We start from the raw sequence: 26,485 nt of genomic DNA, 5'->3' as shown, positions 1-26,485 counted from the left end.
ATCCTTCGTCCGTCCTTATACTCCTTTGTTTGCAGCTTTGCAAGCAGATCGATGTTGGTTATACCTTATTCAAGGTTTATAGGGATAAGTGCACTCATTTGAGTGCCCTGTTGGAACGTGCTCGTCAAGAGTATGCTCTTGTTGTTGCTCAGCAGCCTTCGTCGAGTGATGCTACCTCTGCTGCTAAGATATCTTCGTTGGAGGATGATCTGAGGAAAACCCATAGGTCTCTGGAAGCTTGTTTATTGGATCTTGAGATAGCTAATAATTCTGCTAAGGTTGTCGAGGAGGGTCGCAAAGCCGCTGATACTGCCTTGGCTGCTGAGTCCTCTAAAGCCATAGGTTTGTTTTTTCTTCTCCTTAGCTTTTTTCTTTGCTTTCTGGTTGCTTAGTCCTAAGAAAACCTTCGTCTGCCAGCTGGTATCTCTAGTAAACTTAGATGTCTCCAAGATCAAGTGGCCAAGCTAACCTCCATTATCAAAAGAAGTCTGATAGGCTGATGAACGTAACTGTTCATAATGAGGCCCAACTTTCCCTTGAGTCCTCCCATAATGCAGACTTAGAAGCAGATGGCTTTGCTTCGTAAGGAGTGTGACGAAGCCCTTAGATGGAAGGAGAGTCTCATTTTAAAGAAAAAGTAGGATACTGCCTTAGTCGAGAAACGTCTCTCAGCCCAAGAAATAATTCGTAAGAAATATCACGCCGATTTTGAAGATGTTTGTGCTTCCTTAGCTAAGGTTACTGCGGAGCGTAATATATTAACTTCTGAGGTCTGTTCTCTTAAGAACAAACTAGTTGATGCAAGCTCCGTGCATTCTTCCATATCTCATGCATCCTTAGTAAAAAGGTCTGAAGAGTTAGAGAATGTGTACCAAGCTTTATCCTCTGAGAATGCTTCGCTCCGGATAGATGTTGATGATCTTCGGACGGAAAGGGATACCCTTTTGGAAGACCTTGATGCGGATGAGGTGGATCTTGTTGAGGCTCAACATAGTTTAGAAGAGTTCCTTAGCCATGCAGGAGGTAGCTTAGGATTTTTTTTCCCGTAACATCCTTTGTATCTTTAAATGCTTTTTTTCGTTGCTGATACCCTTCGTATCCGCAGGTATCCAAGAGCAGTTGGTGGGTGAAAACGCCAAGATTAGCCGTCTTGAGGGTCATATATCTCAGTTGGAAATATCTCGTCAGTTTGATGCTGCTGCTAAGTTTAAAGCTGAGGCACTTCAGCAAGCTAATAACCAGCTTAGCGCTCATATCAGGGAGCTCAATCAGAAATCGTCTTCGGATCTAGAGGCGCAAGCTTCTCAAATGAAGGTGCAGTTCGAGCATACTGCCATTTATTACATCAATGATGCTTTCGCGGAGGCTGAGCTCTAAGCTGAGGGTGTTGTTTTCCCTCGTCTTCCTTACCCATGATTATGTTATGCTTACTTTGTTTTCAACTGAACTCATTTGTTGTATTATGCCCCCAGCTGAGGGGACTTTATTGTCTCCTTTCCTTGAAACAATGATTCGTTACTTTCTGAACCTTCATCATCTGTAACTTTTGAGATGTGTTAGTTTTATTTTGGTAGTACTATTATGGTACCATTTTTATTATATATATACGTATTGTGTCTAATTATTTGCACATTCGAGTCATCACAAGGTGCTAAGGTGTTTTTAACCTTTGGTGGAACATTCATCATCCTACCCAAGTATCCTTTGGCCAGAAGGTACCATGGTGGCGAGGGTTCCTACGTGGGTAATAATTTTCCTGTAACCTTACGCGTTCAGCGCGATGGCTGCTTTACTTCGACAAGGTATCTCTCTTTGTGGGATATATTTCTTATTATTTGCCTTTTAGTGGGATTCATTTGCCCTTAGGATCCGAGATTGACGTATGCACAATTATGCCGTGCCTTGCCTCATTGTCAATTCTGACGGAGGGTGTCTATTCTAACCCAATTTGTATTTAATCAGCATGTACTTTTTCTTAGCAAAAAGTTTCTTTCATTGATTAATTAGGTTTATGATACCTTTGATCAGGGACAGAACATGGTGGGCCACTGCCCCTTCCCCTGTTCTCCTGAGTAATAACCATTCTCACGGGTAGTACTTCTTTAGGTACATTGCATTCCAAGGATGTTGCAATACTTCTCCTTTGATATTCCTTAGGTAGTACGAACCCTTTCCAGCAATATCGTGTATGATGTAGGGTCCGTTCCATGTCGGAGCTAGCTTTCCCCATTCTTTTTCCCTTTGATATGGTGGTATTTGACGTAATACGTATTCTTCAACCACAAAGTTTCTAGGAATTACCCGTTTGTTGTATTCACGATCCAGCCTTCGTTGGTAATTCACCATTCTTTGTAAAGCTATTTCCCGCCTTTCTTCAAAGTCATCAAGCTTTTCCAGCATAAGATCTGTTATCAGGTTCTTTTCCCATGCCTCTGTCTTTGTCGTTGGCAGTATTATCTCCGTTGGGATGACTGCTTCGGCTCCGTAGGTTAGCAAGAACGGAGTTTCTCCAGTGGCTTCCCTTCTTGTAGTGCGGTAGGCCCATAGGACATTGTGTAGCTGCTCGCACCATCTTTTCTTGTATTCCCCCAGCTTTTTTTTTTAAGTTCATTGCTATCGTCTTGTTAGTGGCCTCCGCTTGTCCATTGCTCTTAGGATATATTGGAGTAGACTTGTTTTTCTGAATGTTGAAGGCGTTAAAGAGCATGTCTATGTTCTTTCTTTCCAATTGTTTGTCATTGTCAGAGACTATGGCGGCTGGTATCCCGAACCTGCAGATGATTTGCTCGAACAAAAATTTAAAGACATCTGTGTCCCTAATTCTTGCCAAAGCCCTTGCTTCCACTCATTTGGTGAAATAATCCGTAGCTACGATAAGGTATCTTCTTTTTGATGTCCCCTCTATCAAGGGTCCAATAATGTCAACTCCCAATTTGGCGAATGGCCATGGGATGATGACCGAGTTAAGCTCCGTTGCTGGTTCTTTAATCTTTCTGGCATAGCGTTGGGATCTTTCACAACGCTTTGCTACATTCTTTGCATCTTCGTCCATGCTTAGCCAATTGTATCCTTGAATTTTGGCTTTGATTGCCAAGGACCTTCTTCCGCTATGATTGCCAGCTTCTCCGCTGTGTATATCATGCAGTATTCTTCTACCTTCGGTTTGTGAGAGGCACCGCATCAAAGGTCCAAGAAATGAACTTCTATATAGTATTCCGTCTCGTAGGTTGTACATTGCTTCCTTTGACTCGATCTTTCGAGCTTCTTTGACATCTGCGGGTAAGGTACCTTTGTCAAGGTACTGGTGAATTGGAATTCTCCAATCGTCCTCAGCTTCGTCCTCGTTGCTTCCATCTGACATGGGTTGATCTTTGTCAGACTCATCGGTTTCGTTATCTGGTTCTTCCATTCCTTCATCTTCTTTTTCTTTTTCTTCTTCCCTCATGGCCCTGGTCTGGACGGCTAAGGTTTCCTCAGTGGCGGAGGTTAGTCCTTCTATCGAAGGTTCATAAATTCTCCCAATTTAGACCAAGGTAGTGTTTCTGTCCCTCAGCATTGATGATATAAATGCTAAGGCATCTGCGTGTCTGTTGTCTTTTCGGAAGACATGTCTGAATATGACCTTGTTGATTTTTGACGCATGCTCCTGTGCTAGCTTTAGGTACGAAGATAGTATCGGATCCAGAGTTTGGTACTTAAGCTCTATTTGTCTAATGACCAATTGTGAGTCACTAGTCAAACAAACGTCTGTTAAGCCTATCTTATGTGCTAGGCGTAAGCCGTGTATGACTGCCTCATATTCCGTGATGTTGTTAGTGTATTGTTCGAATTCTAACCTGAATGCATAGATGAGTCGGTCTCCGGTAGGGGTTGTTATTATGATCCCTATACCTGCACCTTCTCCGTTGGAGGAGCCATCTAAGAATATTTCCCACCTTCGTGAGTTTTGTGGTTCCAAGAGGTCTTCAGGTTCCGGCTTTTATTCCTCCATTCCTGGGATATCGTCTATCTCCACTTCGATGTTCAGAGGTAGGTCCGCCAAGAAGTTTGCTAAGATTTTTGATTTCTCCGCTTTTTTGGTTTCGAAGATTATGTGAAATTGTTTGATCATGGCATTCCATTTTTCCACTGTTCCAATCTTCTCCGTGCTGTCGAGGATTTGACTTATTTGAGACTTTGTGAAAACTCGGATGGTGTGTGCATCGAAATATATCCTTAGCTTTTGCGTTGCCACTACTAAGGCATATATGAGTTGTTCCACCTTGGTGTAGTTACGCTCCGCTAAACTGAGTGTCTTGCTGATGTAGTATACGGGATTTTATCCTTGTCCTTGGTCTCGTACCAATACTGCGCTCACAACGTACCTTGTTGCTAATAGGGTGAGTATTTCACCTGGCTCTGGTTTCTGCAGGATGAGTACTGATACTAAGTACTCTTTGATCTTGTGAAAATCTTGTTCGCACTCTTCGGTCCATGTAAACCTGCTTCCTTTCCTTAGTGTGTCAAAAAATGCTTTGCATTTATCTGACGACCTTGATATGAATCTTCCCATGGAAGCTAAAATTTCATTTAACTTTTGTACTCCTTTTAGAGTTTGTGGAAATGGCATCTCCATTATTGCTCTGACACTTTCAGGGTCTACTTCGATTCTTCGTTTGGTGACCAAGTAATCGAAGAATTTTCCTGAGGTAACTCCGAACGTGCATTTTTCCGGGTTCACCTTCATGTGGAAGTTCCTCATGGCTTCAAATATTTCCCTTAGGTCTAACAGATGGTTTTTTGCTTCTTTGCTCTTGACGAGCATGTCGTCCACGTAGACCTCCAGTATTTTGCCTATACATGGCTTGAAGATTTTGTCTACTAATCGTTGGTATGTTTCCCCCGCGTTCTTTAGTCCAAAACGCATCCTTGTATAGAAATAGAGGCCTCGTGGGGTAAAGAACGCAGTATGCTCCTGATCTTCTTCCACAAGGGCTATTTGGTTATAGCCTGAGTATCCGTCCATGAAAGATAGCCTTTGGTGGCCTTCAGTTGCATTGACCAGCTGGTCAATATTTGGCAGTGGGTAGCTATCCTTGGGGCATGCTTTATTGAGATTGCTAAAGTCGATGCAAATGCGCACACCTCCGTTCTTCTTAGGAACAATGACCATGTTGGATATCCACGTGGGATATTTGACTTCTCGTATGAATCCAGCTGCAAGTAACTTTTGCAACTCTTTTTCTACCCCTTCGTGGTAGATGTCCGCCACCTTACGTATGCGTTGCTTAAATGGTGGTATTTCCGTCTGAGCCGACACTAGTCCAGAAAGGGCTATTAATCACGTTTTTAAATGATAGATTAATTGCGTGAATAAGGTTTTACGAACAAATTCCGTCATATAACATAAAAATAATAGGACCCATCATTTAACGCCAATAAAATGTCATTTTCAAACGTGATAAACTACAAGGTGTGTGATTTAACGTTAAACCATTAAATAACAGAATAAATCCGTAAAATCTTTCATGTTTAAATACGCCCACCACTAATATTCTATTACACACCCAAGAATAGCTAACCACATATTAATGCCACGTTTTATTAGTTGAAAATGGTAAGCCACCTGCTTAGTTGCCACTAGTCTGTTACATACGGTGCGATATAGGTCCCATATCGGTCTTATTCCGATAAACCCAAAACCAAAAGAGATGGTTTCCTTTTTTTCTACCGATAATCAAGGGATTCTGAGATTTTTTTGTTAAATGGGGATTCTGAAATTACTCTTCAAACTTATCTCAATCTTTTTTGTTCGACTAACCTAAGAGGAGAAGAAGAAGGTATCAAATTCATCTATAGTTCATAAGAAGAAGAAGGTATCGAGTAAGTTTCCGATCCTTTTCATTTCTGAATCTAGATCTTGCATAAGTTTCTGTCTGGTACCAAAAAAAAAATTGATTTTGGGAAACCAAAATTATACCAAAAAAAAATAAAATAAGATGCAAAGATATTTCTTTGATAAATTTGTTTAGGTGAAAACAATGATTGAGTTTAGTTCTATTGCATGAATGGGTTTTTAAATCTGTATTCAGAATTGCTCAGACCTGGTTTTTTTTTTTTTTTTGATTAGGGAAATTGGTTAGAGAAGGTCTACTTTGCTTGATTTTGTGGATTTTATATCTTGGTGCCTAATTATGGACTCTGTAATCTGTTGATTTTGTTCTTTATTTATGTTTCATTATTGAAAGTTTTTATCCAAATCTAGGTTATAACTACATGGACACTGTCTTTCCAAGTTGCCTTTCCACTCTAGCTTTATTGAAATTGAGTGATCTTATAAGATTAGGAAGAGAAGCAATAGTAAAACGATATGAAATTCCGATAATCTTGTGAGTTGACAGTAGGAGTGTGTGCTATGCTAGGTGTATGTGGAAGGAGAGTAAGTGTAAACAGAAGGATGTAATTGCACTGCTTGCAACGGTATCTAACACTGGAATCTGGAGTGTTGCAAGCATTACATAAGAACTCGTTATTTTAAACGATAACTGTTTTGATTGAAAGCCTACCTAGTTAATAAGATATCAGAGTGGGTAAAGTGCGTTTCTGTTGTTTTTCTTTGGCAGGAAAACTCTTGCGCACTGAAGCATCTCTGTTTCTCTCTCGGATTTAACTTGATTTCTCTGTTTAGATATATATCCAGGCTTATTTATAGCCAGGAAAGTTGATGTACATTATCCGGTGTACCAGTAGTCAACTTGTGAATTAATGGTATCGGCCGTGGTGCGTAATATTGCATGTCCTAGTGATTAATTCAGTCTGATGAACTAACCGATGAATAAACTATTCAGAAACTAGTATTGACTCCACCGTCGGAGAAGGAAGGAATAAGTACTGCATTAATTTAATTATACAGTTCTGTATGTCATTGTTAACACTTGGCCAAATAGCATATTTTCCTTGCCCCTTGAATACTTGATAGTTTCAGCAAAATGAGTGCAAACTTGTATAACGCATTATGACTGCAGAATTTTAATTGCCAACTAAAGAGATTTGCATACTTTAGTCATGCATATATGACTGTAGTTGAAGTAAGAGTATGGCTGAGTCTCCGTTCTTTGCTTATTCACATTATTTTTGTGTTTTGGGCTTTGTCAATGCCAACACAAGCTTGCCTGTTAGAGCATGTTTGGTTTAGCTTGCATGTTTACTATGTGGAATGATGCAGTATTTTGTGCTTGTGCACACAAATGTCGGGTGCGATTGTTTTAGTTGCCTATTCAATGCAGTAGGACGACTGTCTCTTAGCAGCACTTCGGCGAACTCACAACTTTACACTTGCGTCTTCTTTTAGTGTTGATTACTTTTATTTGCATGGCACTAACAGCTTTGGCCACCTTCTTTACATGTCTTCTTTTAGTTTTGATTTCTTTTATTTGCATAGCACCAACAGCTTTGGCCACCTTCTTTACAAGACGTACAATATTACATGAAATGACTAGGCAACATTGTAACATCATTACTTCAGTTAACTCATCAATGTTATGGAGCTTGTTTTTGTGCTTTTAATTTCGTACTTGGACTTCCTTTATAGTTTTATTTTCTGATAATGATTCTTTTGATCCCTTGTGCTAGGTTGATAAAGATGTGCTGGTGGAACTAACTAAAGCCTAAGACAGAAGGGCATAGATATGCGTGTTGCTGCCTTAGACAGGCATGACATAGATATGCGTGTTTTTGCTTTGGCAAGTCATTTTTTCTTTTTGGTTTAGAGTTTCCTTTTGCTATTGCTATCTTTGCATACTAGGATCTGATCCTAGTATTGTATCAGGTACTTCAGATGCAATTTATAATTAGCATCGTTGATGCAGGTGAATGATACACTTGGTACATAAGCTGGAGGCAAATGCTTCGATAATGATGTTGCAGTTGCAGTTATTTTGGGAACTAACTGGAAAAAATGCAGTATATGTAGACCATTCCTAAGAGGCATGGTCTCCTACCTAAATCAAGAGAGATGGTATGTAGCCTTCGCTGTTATCACTTTATCCTAATCCGAATATGCTTATTCTTCTTTAAGTGATCAGTTTGGTACATAAGCTAGAGATAAAGCATGGACCTCTTTTTTTTCTTTATTTACAATTAACTGTTGTATTTTCAGTGCTTTTAAATGTCGTATCCTTCATTAATGCAACAGATTTTGAGAAGAAATTTCTGGGATGTATTTGGGAGATATTGTACGTAGAGTCCTCTGCAAAATGGCTGAAGAAGCTGATTTTCTTGGTGATGTTGTTCCACCAAAACTTAAGATTCGATTTATTTTTACTATACCATCCATTTCACCTTTAATAAAATTAATTTTTTACTCAGTTCTGCGTTTGCCTACCGCTTCTTAGATTTTGCTTGAATTCTTGGTAAACAAACGCTGAATGAAATGTGAATTATGTAGGACTCCAGAAATGTCTGCCATTCCCATATTTGAGAGTGGTTAGGAGAAAATTGGAGAACATGTTTGTTTGTTCCCTCATGAAGTTGAACTCTTTACTCATTTTCCTATAAACAGCACTTTCGTTGTACCGGTTACACTTGCATATATTGATACTCCAAAGCTGCTAATTGGTGACAATTATGACTGCATAATCCAAGAGTGATGTTGTGCCATGGAGATGATGTCTTGGGGATGTTTGAAGACTGTGACATGATTAAGTCGCCAAAAGGTTATGTAATTCCTGTAGGAGAGTGACCAAGTTAGAGTGGCAAGGTGACAGTTGATTGATTACAATTTTAGTTTCCAATATGCAACTATGGATTGCTATTTATCTTTCGATTTATATTCAAATATTTTATTTTCTTGAAAAAATAATTAATAAAGTTGATTTTCCAATTAAAATCATAATTTTGTTTTATGAATTTGGGCGAATTTCAAATACACCAAACCCAGACCAGATTTCAATTTCACTAAATCGGAATACCTACCTGAATCAGTAGTCAGAAAATAGCGGAATATTCATTTATTTTTATGGAAATGCCTCGTTTATAACAGGTCTTAACTGGTATTGTATTCTACGTACAATAACCGTGATATTTAATGACATATTATGTAAGTGATTTTAAGTCACAAATTTTATTCGTCATATTTAATAACATTTTCTGTTTGTCATTTATAAAGAGTCACAACAAATAAATAACGGTTCAAATAACAAATGAAAACTGTGATAAATCATGTTTTATAACAGACTTCATTCGTCATTTATAATCCCTCCTGGACTAGTGTGAAGATGGTGTGAGACCAAATTCGGATCAATTCCTGGCATGTCTTCCATTGACCATGCAAAGACGTCTACGTACTCTTTCAGTAACCTTTGTAGTTGCACCTGCTCTTCCTCTTCAAGTAAAGTTCCGATATTGAGCATCTTTGATTCTGCCTCCGTCCCAATATTGATTTTCTCTGTTGGTTCCACCGGTGAGCAGATTTGTTGCTGAGGTCGTTGAGGAGTGCTTTTCTGTAATTGTCATTTGGCGGAGACATCTGCGTCTGGAATGGCGGAGGTGCTTGTCTCCGGGGCTGAGACGGCTTTGGGTACCAAGGATGCTGTGTCCTGCACTTCCTTGGTATTTGCCTCGCGTCTCTTTCTTTCATGCTGTTGAGCAGCAGTTCTTTCTTCGTTGATTCTGATTTCCGCTAGATTGCATAGCCTTGCGTCTTGCTGATCGCCTTTGATTTCCATTTCACCCATAGGTGTAGGAAAGCGTAGGTATTGGTGATACGTCGAAGTTGTTCCTCGCAATCTATGGACCCATAGCCTGCCCATGATTACATTGTAGAGCGAAGGTGCTTCTACCACACAAAAGCGTGTATTGGTTACTAAGGGTCCTGCATGTACCTGCAAGACGATTTCTCCCTTTGGCCTAGAGACTGCTCCGTTAAAACCATATATTGTGCAAGTGGAAGAATCCATTTGCTCTGCTATCAAACCCATGCGTAGGTAGGGTTCGTAAAATAGTACATTTAATGAACTGCCCCTGTCCACGAGGACCTTCGTAACATTCCATCCGTGTATTGGAAGAGTGATCACTAGTGGATCGTTGTGCATTTCAACCTCCTGGTTGATGTCCTTTGTTGAAAAGATTAATGGCGTGGCCATCCATTCCTCTCAAGTGCTAGTAGGTGGTCCACTTAGCTTGAACACTTCATCGGATTCGATCTTCTTTCTGTTTCGAGCTAACTCGAGTATGTCCTCGATCATTTCTTCTTGGCTTCCACTGGAGAAGGTGATCATGTTGATGTATTTTCCATCCTGAGGTAGTTCTACCCTTTTCTTTGGGATCTCCTCAGTCTCCGCTGGTTGTAGCTGTAGGTACTCCATGAACTTGCCTTCGTCGATGAATCTTTGGATCACGTTGCGCAGGTGGTAGCATGTATCAGTAGTATGTCCGTAGTATTGGTGGTATGCACAATACTCCTTGGCATCCTTCGTCTTTTCTGGCTGCTTTCCCTTTATATTAGGGTAAGGAAAGCTTGGATTTGCTCCCTCCTTGCTTAGGATGTGAGAGAAAGTTGTATTCAACTTTGTGTAAACTTTATCCAGAAACTCTTCTCTTCCTTTGCCTCTTTTTCCATCTCCGTGTTTGGATCATTGTCTCAAGAGCTGGTCCTGCCCCCGACTTCGTTTTGTCGCTTAGGTACCTCCGAAATTGTTTCCAGAGAGTTAGTTCGCTGTGGATCTGTTTTTGTCTTTGCTTGTGCCCTGGGGTTGTCCTTCTGGATTTCTTCGAGTCTGATGTAACGGTCTTGGACAACCCTGAGCTCGCCTTCGGAATCGAGGGCTCTGTTGTGAAGCTCCACGAAGATGGCTGAGGTTCTATCAAGTCCGTACTTATAGCAGTTTATTCTAATTTCTGGATTGGCTTTTCTAATTGCTTGGCATGTCTTTTGCCACCTGTCTGTGTACTGTATCAGTATTTCCCTGGGTCCGATAGCTAAAGCAAATAGCCTATCTAACCCTGCCTTTGTTGATTTGTTGTACATGTATGTCTCCAAAAACACCGTAGACAATTGCTCGAATGAGTCAATTGATTTCGCTGGTAAGTTATCATACCAGGCTAGTGCTGATCCCGTTAAGCTTGCTGGGAAGTACCTGCAAAGTACCACCTCGTTTCTTTCCCAATGGGCAATGACACGAGTGTAATACTGTAGATGGGCTGCGGTATCTGAGGTACCGTTGTATGCTTGGAACGTAGGTACTGGGCATTTCGGAGGGATGGATTCCCTCAAAATGCGAAAAGATAATAGGGACGTGGTTGCCTCTTGTAGCACTTCTTCTAGTCTTGCGCCTGCGTGGCCAGTTTTTAGGCCTTGAATCTCCTTTCGCATTTTCTCCATTTGCTCCATGACCATGTTCACATTGTGAGCATCTCTGGAAAATGCTTCGTCGTAGTAGGTCTGAGAGGGTTTGTATGTTGAATCTGTTTCATCTGGATCATGGTGCGCTCTCCTCGCTCCCTTAGGTTGATTCGTCTTTGGTGGGTTGAGATCCACCCTTCTTCTTCCTGAGATAGCTCCGTTTTCACGCTTCTGTTGCGGAGGGTGAGTTTTGGAACCTTCGATTTGTATGTCTAGCATACCTTTGAGGTTCTGGTTCTCCTGGGCCATCTCGTGCATGTCATCTTCATTTTCCTTGTTACGGAGTAACAAAGCTGCTATTTGTGCCGCCATTTGGTTTTCAATGTGGGCTCCACCTCCCTGAGGAGTGCTGTCGGCTGGATCTTCAGAGTTTTCCACTTCTTCGTCTACAATTGGCGCGTCCGGATCTATCTGGATTGGAGTTATGTTTCCCAACCCTCGTCCCGTAGGAGCTAAGGTTCTGGGTAACCCTGCGTTGGCCGCAGGTGGCTTTGTAGTGGTAGCATGCTCCGGTAACGGCATGCCGTAGATTGGTTGGGCTTCTGATGTATGCCCCACCCCTTCAGCAGGAATAGGTAATTTGTTAGCAATTGTTCTTCTTGCTATTTCGCTTTGTCCGTCGTCCGCTTCATTCCTTTGGTTTGCTTGAGACGGCTTTTGGGATCTCCCTCTTGTGATAGATGGTCGTGAGCTTGTTGGTACATCAGTTGGTTTCTGCATGCCTTCGGCTTTTGTTATCTTGCGGCCACAGAAAAGGCGAAAAAGTCTGCTACTTGGGTATCTACGTTAAAAGTAGCAATTAATGCTCTGATATAGAAGACGGCTAAGCAGCTTTTTCAGAAAAAGGACTGAAATAATGTTTTTGACAGATGGGTATTAAATGCTTATGACAACCTTGGAAAAACAACCTTAAAACATTGAAAACCAATGAAAAAGGGTGTCAGATGTTGCGAAAAACAAGGCTATTAAATGCGTTAGAAGATCTTTCTTCCTTAAAATTCGACTGAGATTCCTCTGTCAATCAAAGGTTCTCAGATCTAAAATATGCTCTGTTTAAGAAGGGTTGTTTTAGTATAAAACATACATTTTGGCGTTTTGTGAGTTTGTTTTTTTTGGAAAATTTTGTGGATCTATAACAAGGCACTATGAACTCAAAAAACATACACAAATAATGGATAAACGAATCACTAGAGAGTGAGATTCATCGCTGGAACATAGATCCCTTCATTTCAGAATATGTATAAGTAAAATGTAAACTGTGTCTAAACTCAGGTTCGTGAGCAAAACACGGTGGGCGCCAAACTGTGACTACTCGTTTTCCCGTAGTCTACGTAATGTATACAACTCTGAGGATCTAATACTAAGCAGTATTGATACCTATGTTGAACTGATAATGCTAAGTGATAAATGATATCTAAGATCGCAATAATAACGAAGAACACAAATATAATGTAAAAGCTTCTAAGTTATCATGAGACACAAGAGATTACGTGGTTCGACACTTGTCTACGTCCACGGGACAATGAGTGATTGTTTGGTATTAAGTTTGAGGTGGTTAAAAAGATCTTAAATGCTTCCCAAAGTAATAGAGAGAACTCAAGTAGAAGTAAATACTTAAATTCTAAACATTAAAGAGGTATAAGCTTAAGACTAGATCTTCTCTCTTAGATATTGAATGCCTCTAGTTTGTTGGTGAGGCTTGGTATTTATAGCCCCTCTTGCTCCAGGTATATCTTTGTTGCCTCTGGGTCCATCTTCTGCTGATATACCTTTCGTACCAATGGTACCTTCGTCCACCGCGTATCTTCTCCAGTTATATTTCGCCCCTTAGCTGGCCCACGTTCCTTCGGGAACTACCCAACCTTAGTACAGGTTGTACCTTCGTTCACCGCCAGCTTCCGCCAATCGGGTTCTGCCACGCCTTCTCTCTCCACGTGCCTTGATTTATGCGTGTAGATATGAGATTTGAGCATTCAATGCTGAATTATATGCGTTATCTACCTCTGTCCCCTCGCCAGCTGCCTCTTTGTAGACTAGGCTTTTACCATTCTTATCTTGACCGTTTAGGCCTTCTTTCTTGGGATGAGATAAAGTAGATCTGCGTAGGTATCCTTTGCTACTTAGGCTTCTCTATTCAGCGAATGCTACACAGTTGGATATATGTGTGGCCACTAAGATCGTGACACGTGCTCCACAGAATATTGGTATTCACAAAATTAATTTTACTTTTGAAAAACTTCTTATTATTGCTGTTTTTGTGAGAGAATTTCATCACTTCCGCGAAAATCAAACATTTGGGTTCATTCATTCAAAACACAGTTTTCATTAAGAAAGGAAGTTTTAGTTTGCTTACGTTTTAGTTTTAGGTTTCATAAGTTTGCGTAAGTATTATTTCAAGAACAAAAAATAGTGAGACAAACATCTTCAGGAGCAAACACAACACCGGTCAGGAGGAGTAGAAGGATTGCGGGTAGAAGAAGAGGAGAAATCGCAGAGACATCAAGAATGGAGAGAGGAATGATAGATCTCAGCCGATCAGATCTCAAATCCACCAGGAACCAAGGGAGAATGATCAAAGAAATTATGAGGAGGTAAGTGTCCATACTACAGATACAGATACCGCAGAAGAAAATGAAGAGAGGACACATGAAGAAGGAGAAGTAGGAGAAATTGAAGACAACATGACCATTGCAGAATTGAGGCAGCGATTGGCAGAGGAAATAATAAGAGAAGAGGAACTGCGTGCGAACTTGACACGACAAAATGATGAATTAAGGGTGGAAAATCAGCGACTGCAGGAGCAAAGGTCACAGTCACGGTCCAAAACTACACGTGCGAGCTTTAGGTTAAGGACAAGCAGGAGTACCACAAGGAGGAGTAGATCTGAGCATGGAGATAACACACAAGGACAATTTGTGGATAAATTTTTTTAGATAAACGAAAATTCACAGGAGGAGCACGAAGGTGATCGCATGAAAGACGGTATATACAAGTGGTGAGGACGAGCACAGGCGAAGACATCGTAGAGAAGGTAGATTGGAGAGAAATGGAGAGTACAACCGCGCACATGATGACGACCAGCGAGAGAATGATGCAGAACAAGCAAGGATGATAGTCCAGGGAATAGAGATGCTGAGACAGCGGAATGAGAGAGATAGAGCAGCCCAAGAGCATGCGAAAAATGAAAGAGAAATACGGAGAAAAAGAAGAGATGATGAAGAACGACAACAACTAAGAAGCGATACGACAAAGCAGACATGAAAACAGGATGAGACAAGCCCGGTTGAAAAGACCAAGGGAACAACAAGAAGAGGACATATTCCCAAACGCTGAAATTCGAAGAGAAATAGCGGAGCTAAGAGAGTTAGTAACTAAAGAAAAATATGGAGGAAGAAGATAGCTAGAGGATGTAATAGAAGAAGCAGCAACGACACCCTTCGCACGGAGGATACAATCGGTAACAATACCAAAAAAGTGCGCGCTACCCATGTTTCCTAGCATCTTTGATGGATCTACCTGCGCGATCCAGCATATAAATACATACAACTTGGCTTTGTTAAAATATGAGGATAATGAGGCAGTCTTATGCAATTTTTTCCAGCCAGCCTCGCAGGAGAATCCTTGAAATGGTTCGATGGATTGCCAGTAGGAACAATAAAATCATTTGAGAACTTACATAGTCTGTTCTTGGGGAAATACATTAGCAGTAGTATGCTTAGACCAGGAATTGAAAAAGCATTCAGTCTACGAAGGAGAACGAATGAAAGCCTGCGAGATATGACTAACAGATGGAGGACAATGAGTAGTGAAATGGCAGGACGAGTGGATGAAAGAAATCTCATCTTGGCCTTCATCAATGCGTTGTTACCAACTGACTTGTTATTTACACAGATCTTTAAAATGAAAGACAGAATAACGATGGATGAGCTGCGCGAGTACCAAGAGGAGTATATCGCACTTGAAGAAAAGCAGAGAGATATGGAGTCTTACCCGATCGCAATAACGAGCGAAAAGATAGGGAATGCAAGTCTATTACCAATAATGGCAAATGCCGTTGCGAGCACTTCACAAGGAAGCAAAGAGAAGTTAATCGTAGAAGATCAACAAAGGCAGGTTGCTATGAGTAGCAGAGACCAAGAAATGTACGAGCAAGAATACAGAGAGAGGAAATACAATAACCATGGAGGAAACAACAAAGTGGCAAGATATGATAATCATGGAGACGGATATGGAGGGAATAGGAGATACTACAATCAGGGTGCGAACTACAGAGTCCATGAAGAGGTCAGGATGCCACCTCTTAACACAACAGTGGACAAAGTTTGGGAAGCTGTCATATTGATGGAGGAGATAACACCACCACCCAATCTCGGACAAGAACCACCATCTGGAAGAAGGAGTAAAAAGTTTTGCGCTTATCAACGTTTCCACGGCCACACAACAAATAACTGCAAGAATATTCAAAGAATAATATTAAGGATGATTGGAAAAGGAAAGATTAATCACTTCCTAGCTACACCACTACCTCCACCACCACTAACGCAACCAACAACAAGAGGGCAGTCACCAGGAGCAGACAAAGGCAAAAATACCTTTCTAATGGAAGTGGGAGCGAGTGCCGAAAATTTACAATGCTATTCAATAATACACTCGTACAAAAGCATAGAGGATTTCCAAGACAATGTGTTGAGTCGAGTATACACGAGAGATGCTGGAGGAAAAGAAATATTGAATTTAGCAAAGATACCAAAGCTCAAGGAATGGCAGAAACAACCAATAATATTTAGAGCATAAGAAGTATCTGGAGGAGGTGAACTTCACGAGAGTCCACTAGTGGTTAAGTTAGAGATAATCCCGAAAGAAAATCCGAATAAGGAAGAAGGGGAAGAAGATCTCACATGGGCGATAAATAGGATACTAATTGACTCTGCGAGTTCTGTGGATATTTTTTTTTTATCACAGATATAAGACAATGGGAGGAAAAGACGAAGATTTCATCCCGTCAACATATAAAATATACGGCTTCAATGGAACACAAACAAGCCAAAAGGAGAAGTCACCATGTGAATACCTCTTAAGACAATCTCTACAGAAATAACATTTTGTGTCGTAGATGTCGAATCTCCATACAATGCATTGATTGGAAGGCCGTGGTTACATAGCATCATGGGTGTGGCTTCCACATATCATCAGTGCATTAAGTTCCCATTATCCTAAGGTGTTGGAATCATCAGAGGAGACGCCAATGAAGAAAAGAAATGTAACGAAATCGATGTGGAGAAAAGTGAAGCGCGTGCGATTAAGAGAAGGAACGTCTGGAAACAAGACGCAGAAGAGAGCAAGAGGTGCAAAATATTGATGGTTCATTTCATAACAAAAGAAGGAGAAGATGATAAGAGTGGAAAATCCTGAAAGTAGAAGGGATTAGCAGTGATATAACTCAAAAGGGAGTCGAAGGAACAAAAGGGCTTAAGTATGCGAAGTAGTCTAAAAGGGAAGTTTTTCAACCAGGAGAGTTAGTCATGAGCAAAATTCCACCTTATCAAAAACAAGGAAGAATGAAGAAAGGAAAAATAATATGGGCTGGACCATGTGTGGTGAAGAAATATGTTGGAGATGGGATGTAACAGCTAATGGAAACAGATGGAAGAAATATGGATAAAATGAAGAGTAGACTCTACAACAAGAAGTATCTGAAGCAGTATTATGGTTAAGATGTTACATACATGCGAAGTGAGTGAAGGGACAAGAGGGGTGAAGCAGCGAGTAAATTATTAAGTACTAGTAGGATATTTATATATGTGCGAATAAAGAAGAAAAGGAAAAGTCATATGTGTACGACCAACAATTATTAAAAGAAAAATTATATTTCTTATACAATGCGTATTTTTAATGTGCAAAAAGAGAGCGAGGCAAAAACAAGACCTCAAAGTAAGACCTCAATAGGGGGCAATAAAATTTAAAACCTCTAAATAGGGAGGCTGGGTAACCAATTGTGGCGTGCACCCTAGTTCGCACTTGTGCAAGAGGCAATATAAATAAGCCCTAACGCGCGTCATAATTGGGGAAAACCTGGTAATGCATGGCTCAGGCGAAAGCCATACCATCCCTGGGATCTGAGTCATGGAAGGTGGGGGAAAAATAAAAGCCTATCCGGTAGAGACTCCTTAGTCGAAAGGCTAAGGTACTAAGTTCTCTATCATGGAGTGTTGAAACTCGATCAGGGCGCCGCGGTACACAGCTGAGCCAAGGGTGCCGGGGGTGTCTGGAGCGTACCTCGCCGCTCTTGGAAAGTCCTGACTATGATACACTCGGTCCTCAAGAAACCCCACTTAGGGAGATGACTCGAACGAGTCTGCGAAAACAACTGGTTGTTGCATTACTGGATGGGAGGAGCCCACCTTAACCCGATAGGGGTACGTCTCCTTGAAGGGGAAATCAGGGAGAAGATAAGGACGGCACCCTCCATTAGGGAGCTGAATTGTGTCAAAAGACATCAATATCATGAGACTATAACTCCAACAAGAGTATAGGCCTGTCGTATTGGTGCATAAATATATCCTGCAGAGGAAATAATACGAAAGATGATAAGACGAGATCAATGGGTCAATACGCAAAAGCGTAAAGACCTCCTGCGATTTCTTCGCACGGACCAAATAGACACCCTGAGGAAAAAATAAGTCATATTAACAGGGGAGGCTGATTAAGACCTCTACTTAGGGGGGATCAATAAAACCTCATGAACAAACACAACAGACCACACTAACATTATTTTTTGCAGGCATAAAAGCAGAAGCAAACGAGCAATCAAAGCATGAAATACAACCGTGCACGGGTAATTACAAAGGTAACTTGAAAAACTAAGGATTTAACAGACGCAATTACACTACTGCGAATACCAGAGGCAAGAAGGGAATTATAAACACAATAAGAATATGATATTCTCACTAGCATAATTGTCTCGTGTCAAGCGTGATAGCAATTGCATATTCGCACATATGATAGACTCTTACACATGTATAATCATATTCGCACATATGACAGGATCATAGCACATATTATTGTATTCACACACATGATAAATACATACATATATATTGACATATTCGACTCGCACACATAGGTTATTATATCTAACCCTGAAACTGACATAAGTTACTAGAAAGAAAAGCATCGCTCTTTGATCAATAGCCAGAAGAAAGGGAGAAATCTATTAAAAGGTGGAAAATATTAATATTCAAAGTATTAACTTCAAAGTCATAATGATGTACAAGAAAGAAAATATCATACAAAGAGCATGAAAGAAGGAAAAAATGAACAACTAATTCTTCCCACCATTATCTCTATCAACTTCAGAGTCGTTATCCTCTTCATTATCTTCATCAACCTCAGAATCACGATCTTCTTCACCAGAATCCCTATCTTCAAAGTCATTATCAGAAACCTCAGAATCCCTATCTTTAAACTAACACTCGTAGCGAACTCCAATCTAGCTTTATCAAGGATTCTAGCAGCCCATGCGAACTCATCATCATCGTCTATTAGAAGAAGAGAGCGAATTTCATTCTCGCGAGTGAGAAGAACATCCTTCTCACTAATGGCATGATACCTTTCAACTTGAATCTTGAGTTGAGCTTCATGAAACTGCTTCAAAGCCTTCACACCATTAGCAATTACTTGCTCTTTATCAGTAATAAGGGCGTTCCTTTTGGCTTCTAAGGTTTTAATTTTTTCTTTATCCTCACAAAGGCGACGTTGGAAGGATCTCGTACAAACTAGCAGAGGTCTATGATCACAAATAAGGGATTCATATTTCGACCTCAGTTCTTTATGGCTAAGGTTTTCTAAGCTACGTATGGGGAAGTTATCCAAGGATGCGTTAAGAAGCTCAAAAAGAGCATCGTTATCATCGGGAACGTGAGCCGCCTCATCAGTTAAGTTATAAAGTTCTGCAGATTTAAGTAATAGAAGAAATGTATGAAAACATAACAAAATTTCACAAGGTATGAGAGAGCGAAAAGAGACGCACCTGTTAGCTGATCATTTCTTAGGCGAGGTTTATCTGCCTCTTGCATCTTATTCGAAAGCTCCTATTTTAGCTTCGCACACTCAACCTCCAAGGAGTGATTCTTCCTTTGCGAGTCAGAGCAACCGCGTGAGAAGTTCGCGCTACCTATAAAGACGAAAGGATAGGAGAAATCAAAATAACTAAAGTACAAAGAGAAGGCAGTAGCTTAAACTCACCCCAGATTACAAGAAAAAAAGAAAATATACCATGGAAGACATAAAAAATAAGAATTCTGGAGATATATCTGAGGCAGATCCTCGCAGAGATTCATCACTCAAAGTGGGAGCATCATATATAGTCGAAACCATTTGACAGGTGCGAACTAAATTGTCATCACCCACAGCTGCGAAGGAGTCTTTAAAGATCCGAGACAATTGAGTCATGGGAGAAGTTGAAGAAGATACATCAGGGAATGACAACTCATTTCCCTGAAGGCGAGGAACTGAAGGAGTAGGAGAAGAGGTAGTAGAGGTAAGCTTTCTCTTCTTCCTGGGATTATTTTTCTTGTTGGCATTCTTCGAAGAAGACTTGGAAGAGACAACTTTACCCTTAGCTTTCACACAACCAGTAGGCTTCGCACGAGTAGAAGTTTCATCCTCAGAAGAATCTTCATCCTCAGTTTCACTAAGGTCCGATCCTTCAACCTTCGCACACAGATTAAGATAAGAAATAGAGGCAACAATATCGTTAAAATGAATTTAAAAGTATTTCTTACATCATTAGTGATCGAACATAGGTCTTCAAAGGTGCTTGGCTTTCTTTGAGCATTATAGTCCTTCTTCAACTTGGCAATCTGAAGATAAAAAGGAGGTTCGCAAAACAAAGAAAAAGGGGGAGAAAAATAAAGAAAAGTTGGTAAAGGAGCGAAGTTTAGAATGGCATACCACTTTGACTTCCTCGATCCAACTAAACTCCCAAGGAGAGCAGACTGTAAGACCCTCAGGAAGAGGATTTATCGATCTATTATCACCATAGCCAGTGATATATGGGCCTTCAGGAATCACATGATAAACATCCCAGCGATTGTCATTAGAATTTTGTCCAGTGCGATTGGTTTTATCATTAAAATAAACATCTCGCATAATCCTTTGGTTCTCTGCGAGGCCATCTTTTCTCGCAAGACGAACAATCCAACGAGATGACTCCACCTTCATAATCACCACTGCATAGTTGGCAAAGAAGCTTTCAACAGTATAATCAGCAGGATTAATTTCTAAGTCAGCGGACGCTGCATTCCTATATTCTCTAGGATAAAGGGACTCTAATCCATCCGCAGGGCGGGTGAACTCTACCATGATTCTTATAGCGTCCCCACTCAATTGAAAAATCGCATGTTTAAATTTTTCATGCGATAAGGTTTGATAAAAAAGAGGAATTCGCGTATCCAAGAGAGGGATAGGGAGGCCAGCGAGAAGCTGCCGTACAAAGATTATGACCTTCTGATCACTCCATTGATCAATCTTGAAGAATTTAGGGCTAAGCGTCATAGTAGGTCCTGATGAAGGAGGAGAGGATAGCGTGTAACCCTTATCTCCGAGTTCGACCCATAACCTGTCGAACTGTTCTACCATTCTCCAACCGGCCTTGTGCCCCATTGATTGATCTTCTAGAAGGGGATTAAGGATATCAAGGAAATCAGGATAAGTCAAGATGATCAAAAGGACGAAACTTCACAACAGAGGAGGAAACTTTACAACAGATAAGGAATTGAAATGACAGAGAGAACGAAGAAAGATCGAGATTGAATAAAAAATAACTACCTTAAGAAAATAAAAGTTGCAGAGGTTAAAAGAGAGGGAAGAGAGAAAAAAGGAAAGAATGAGAACGAAGAAGGGGATCATAAAGGATTTCGAAACCTTCCCGAAATGTGTTTTTCAAATGCATTAATGAGTGAAAGGATGTGAAGCGACAGTTGCAGAGATTGATCGCAACGTGTCTAAACAAAAAGCGCTAAGAATAACACGTGGAGAAGTTAAATCCGGGATCTCGGAATATTGTCAGTTAAGGAATGTGAAGAGATAACAAGGTGCGGAAAATCGCATAGGATGCGAAGAAGATTATAAGAGCAGTTTCTCTCATCGCTCTTTCTATAATAAAGATCGCTAAAAGAAGAGGCAAAATGTAGGGGTTAAATATCGCACACGTGAATAATCATGCGAGACAACTGAGTTACTAAGGAGCGAACGGAGTTCGCACGTAGCATATCCCAAATGACGAAATCAATGACGTCACAAGGTCACGAGTAAAGTGTGAGAGCTGTACGAAGTCCAAGAGTACGTGCGAAAAGACATAGTATACGGGTGCGAGCGCATCGCATGCTAGATCCGAAAATAGGGGCTTTGTTAGCTGTCCTCCACTATGTAAAATCCATATATATATATAGGACTACCACACTAGAGGGGGATCTTTTGTTATAGGGGGATAGAACTTTAGGAGAGAGAAAATTATTTGTTATATAGATTGTTTAAGGGGTGAAGTAGTAGGATTTTCTACTACTACAAACAAGTTACATATGCAGAAGAATGGTGATGGCAAGGAACTGAACCACTATTGTACAACAACGCAACAATGTAAGTTATACAAAGTTACAGTTCTAGCTATAACAGATTAACAGGTTACATGTACAAAAGAATTAACTCTCGCACCTATGGTATTGAGTGTGCGAAAGGTTCTGTTCAGGACTAATGTAATCAATTCTTCTGTGCACTGTACATATCACATTCTGTTTAAATCTGGCTGTAAAAACCGGATGAATAAGAACGATGTTGTTTATAGAGTAACGATTTGTGTTGTACTACTGTTTTCTGATGTTGTGGGTTTTGGTACATGAAGGACAAACCGAAGCATAAGAACATATCCTACATTTCCAATTTTCATCCTTTGAAACATAACTGGCATCACGTTGTCCTCCAACAAACTCAAGAAAGTTCTTCATCAGACTCTGGAATGAATCAGAATCGTAGGCGAAAGTCTCTTCACCCAACAAGGAGTTATCTACTTGATATTCATATCTGCAGCAATTTCAACAGAATCCCATTATTATTAAAATGAACCTAGAGACACGAGGATTAGAAAGGGCTGTTTATGAGTCCATTTATGTAGGATCTCAGAAATTGTCTCAAAAATAAAACAGTAAAACACCTCAACAGGAGCTCATCCTGAGAAGGAGACAACGTACTACATGTACTTTGAAAGAACATCACTAGATCTCCAAGGGTCTGAAAATACAAGAGAGGAAATTCATCATAATGGTTAAATAAGACTTAGTAAAATATGAATAAAATGAGGAAATTAAATTTTCCAAACAAAGACCTTGGCATGAAAACCCAGGTTGGTAGCACGATCCTGAATTTCTTTAGGTAAATTATATTGAGGATCCAAGCCGAGGGAGTTAAAGAACTCATCTATAGGAAAGTTAGTACTAATTGTAGTATCCCATAAGTATTTGTAACACATTAGTTGTAGCCTGGCAAAAAAAAATGCACTTTAGATTCACTAGCAAGTGATTTATTGCAAGAAAAAGAAACCAAGAAGAAGTAGTAAATACTCAGTTCATAGCAGAGAGAGCAACACAAAATTACTGGTTACCTTGAATTTCTTTTTTGTGGTTCAGAAGGAAGTGTAGCTTGATTACGAGTTTTGGTGTCTACTAGAGAAGGGTTTTGAACCGTTCCCACTATAGGCATACGGAGTTCATCAATTACTCCAACAAACCATTTACCATTCACAAGGGAAACTCTGAAATTTCAAACAAACTATCTTAGCATCAACTTAGAGAAGAAGGAAAAAAAGCATAAAATTACAGGATGCCAATTTTGATCTCGGCTCACAATGGTAATTCACGAGTCAACCCTTCCAATGATAGTTGGTTTACACATATGAGGAAATTCATGAATTTGGCAGCCCAAGCATCTTCAGCTGATAATTTACGAACCACGACTTTTTTAGATACCTGCAGATCTTGCATCGGTAAGCACTACATATCTATCATAAATTTCCTCACTGGAATGGATGATCTAGCTATACGTGTAGGATTTGAAAGGATTACCTCTTCTTCTAGTTTTTTATGACGAGCTGTGCCCCTTTTCATAGCTTTAGTGGGCCTTTTGTATTTTGCAAACTGGCGATCATATTCAAATTGCTTTTCACACCACTCCTGATGTTACATAACAACAGAACACATAGCAGTAAGAACCCAAAATCAGTTGTACGAAACCCAACGGCACCAGAACTAATGTTGAAGTGTATCTACTTAATATCCTATTCCGTCTAACATTATCAACGAAATAAAAGTGATAAACTTGTAAAATCTAGAGTGCACTCAGGAATAAATTAACATTTCCAAGTTAAACATCTGGCTATAACATGTAATGTTGAAACTATCCAAAATGCAATCTACGTTGGATTCAGAGAGGCAAACTAACACATCAAACGTACAGTCGCTACACGAATCACAAAACTTTAGTATCAAAACCGATAATCGAGAGTAGTTTCACATGGTTACAGAATGCAATCTAGAGCTATACAATGCTATCCAAAGTAGATTTCACAGACTTACATTTTCTTACACTTTTTATCAATACAATGCTCTATAGAGTGAATTCAGAACATGTAACATTGAAGCTAAGTATCAATGCGTTAAACAAAATGCAAACTAGAGTGGCTTCGCAGACAATATTAACTGAGTTAAAACATACAGACAAAACATGTAAAACTGAATGTTAGACATTTTTAAATCTCCAGTTACATATGAATAAGTCAACCTAGATTCATATATTTACAATTTACCACCCGAAAAATCGATCAAGTTTCATTTCATAATCTTATATGATCTCGTTGAGGCAATTCAACAAACACAATACTGTAAGCATTCATTTTTTAAATTCAAAAGTCAAATCATAAAATCATACCCAAGCTCTTAAATCACTGACTGAGAACTTCTTTCCATATTGACTTCCTGAAGAACAACCCAGCAGCAATCTCTTTTGAGATTGATTAGATAATCCAAGGTTTTTACCAAACAGAGATGTTGAAAATGGATATATAAAAGATGGTCTAAAAATAGAAATACGAGAGACCATTTTGTTTTAGTCAAGTCAAGATCTAAAATTGAGATTGGAATTTGAAATGGATGATGAAGAAGAAGAAATATATTGAAGAAAAATTTCTCCATATTTTTAGTTAGGTAATTCAGTTTTCCCACCAACAGTTATTTTTAGCTCCCACGTTATCCACTTATTCGGTTAGTTTCAGTTTTCCACCAGAGTCGTTAACTAACTCATACACGTAACTAAATTCTTTGAGATTTGGGCTTTTATTGGATCTAGTGTTTGACATTGATATTTAAACTCCCACGGGCCTTGTGGCACGACCCGTTCCAAAACCCGTCCCAGTTGCTTGGTATCTGTAATGGAGTGTACATGGACATCATGCAACAACTAGTTGGGTCATGAGGCCACATCACAAGTTTTGGGTGAATTGTGCAGAATCTGCTTGTTGCTTGGTATATGTAGTGGAGTACTGTCTATATACATCATAATTCATGCAACAACTGCAACATTGGAGAGAAACAAAAACTGCATTGATGAATAAAATTCCAACATGGAAACAAAACATAAAAATTGCCGACTAAAGCAGTTGCAGAACCGGAATGCATTCACAAAAATGATGAGGTGGCAAACATAGAACTACCTATCAAGGATTAAAAAACGAAAAAGCAAATTTCTTCTGCCTTGGGAATTTCATATATGTTCAGGTGGGAGTGGAGCACGTACGTGTACTTGGTCACACTCTTGAATGACCTCCCTTTATACAGATTTCGACTCTGATTACTTTTTGTTTCTTGATTTTTCCTCTTGATTCTCGCCTACACCAACTGAAACTAAGCTTTCAAAATAATCCTCCAGAGGGAACTTATACCACTCAAAGTTAGTTTTCTAACGCTCTGTTGCTTTGGGTCATACAACTCTAGATAACTGGCATGCATCCAGCGGAATAGAACCTCACCTCGCTTCTCGAAAGACCACACAGGGATCAAATAATCGTTGTTATTCATTATTCTCTTATCAGATATGACATAACATTTAGTCCAAGATTCCCGAACTCCATAATCTCGCATCACCCACACTTCAAAGCAAACCTCAACCGGATTTTTAATAACTACACTAAGACAACCATCCAAAACTCCCATAGTCCTGTCCGGATGTTGATTATTCTCTAATATCTTTTCTGTTTGTGGCACTTCATTGAAAGTCTCATCACTGATATCAAAACAAATTATTAACCTGGAGTCTTCATCACGAGTTTTGGCATACCAGTGTAAAGCTCCATTAACAAGCAGCCCACTTGATTTGGAAACTGAAAACGTTTAAGGCACAATTTGACATCTTTTCTGTAACTTTGATCTTAATGTATAAACGTAGACTAAAGAACTGTCTTTAGGTTTATCAACGTCAGGCATAATACTTATTACCTTGTAATCGTCAGCTTTATGATCATAACCAAAACCACGAATATGTTCAGTTGCATATTTACTTTCTGAATTTAGTATTTTCTTGCACTTTTTAATGGCTGGGTTCCAAAGACAGACGAAATTCCTTTAAGTCGTTCCTTAGGCAAACCAGGCCATTACAAGAACCAACCAACTCAACCATACAGTTTAAAAGGTTGAATGTATCACTTATTTCAACAAAATCATCTTTGATTTCACTCAATAATAGCGAATCATAATTAATAGAATATATTGCGGGTTTTCCTCTGCAGCTGTTGTAACCGTAAGCATGAAGCAACAGATTAGTGTTGTTTTTCTGTTTAGCATGATGAAGATGCATCTTAACAAAACTAGGATTAGAAATTAACTGAAACCAATACTTGCAAACGCACTTACATATAGACGTTGATTTCACTGGTAGCCTTGCGAGGATCTCAGGATATATATCATCAGGAATGCTTGAGATTGATGCTAGCTTCTCCTTCTTAGTCTGAGAGCGAGCACTAACTAGCTAGGGTTTTGATCGAGAGAACCCTTCTCCTTCTCC

General features: G+C 39.8%; 1 protein-coding gene and 1 long non-coding RNA gene across 3 annotated transcripts; one reads left to right on the top strand and one right to left on the bottom strand.

Moving 5' to 3' along the window:
- Positions 1-7,848: 7,848 nt before the first annotated feature.
- LOC113308111 lies at positions 7,849-8,866 on the top strand. Its single transcript, XR_003339504.1, has 2 exons — positions 7,849-7,996; positions 8,174-8,866. It is a non-coding gene; the product is annotated as an uncharacterized LOC113308111 (long non-coding RNA).
- Positions 8,867-22,023: 13,157 nt separating this feature from the next.
- LOC113313921 (exonuclease V, chloroplastic-like) lies at positions 22,024-24,619 on the bottom strand. Of its 2 annotated transcripts, none has more exons than XM_026562695.1 (7): positions 24,359-24,614; positions 23,497-23,604; positions 23,279-23,400; positions 23,037-23,186; positions 22,761-22,914; positions 22,590-22,666; positions 22,024-22,459 (listed from the first exon to the last, which is right to left on the bottom strand). In XM_026562695.1, exons 1-7 carry the CDS (start codon positions 24,527-24,529, stop codon positions 22,243-22,245), a joined length of 999 nt encoding a protein of 332 aa, XP_026418480.1. In that variant the 5' UTR covers positions 24,530-24,614; the 3' UTR covers positions 22,024-22,242. The 2 variants fall into 2 exon arrangements, with proteins under 2 accessions (XP_026418480.1, XP_026418481.1); XM_026562696.1 differs by having other exon boundaries at positions 22,294-22,459; positions 22,627-22,666; positions 24,359-24,619.
- Positions 24,620-26,485: the final 1,866 nt, after the last annotated feature.

This window comes from Papaver somniferum, chromosome 9 (genome assembly GCF_003573695.1).
Source record: "Papaver somniferum cultivar HN1 chromosome 9, ASM357369v1, whole genome shotgun sequence".
Classification (NCBI taxonomy): Eukaryota; Viridiplantae; Streptophyta; class Magnoliopsida; order Ranunculales; family Papaveraceae; genus Papaver; species Papaver somniferum.
This window is presented reverse-complemented; position numbering and strand designations above follow the sequence as displayed.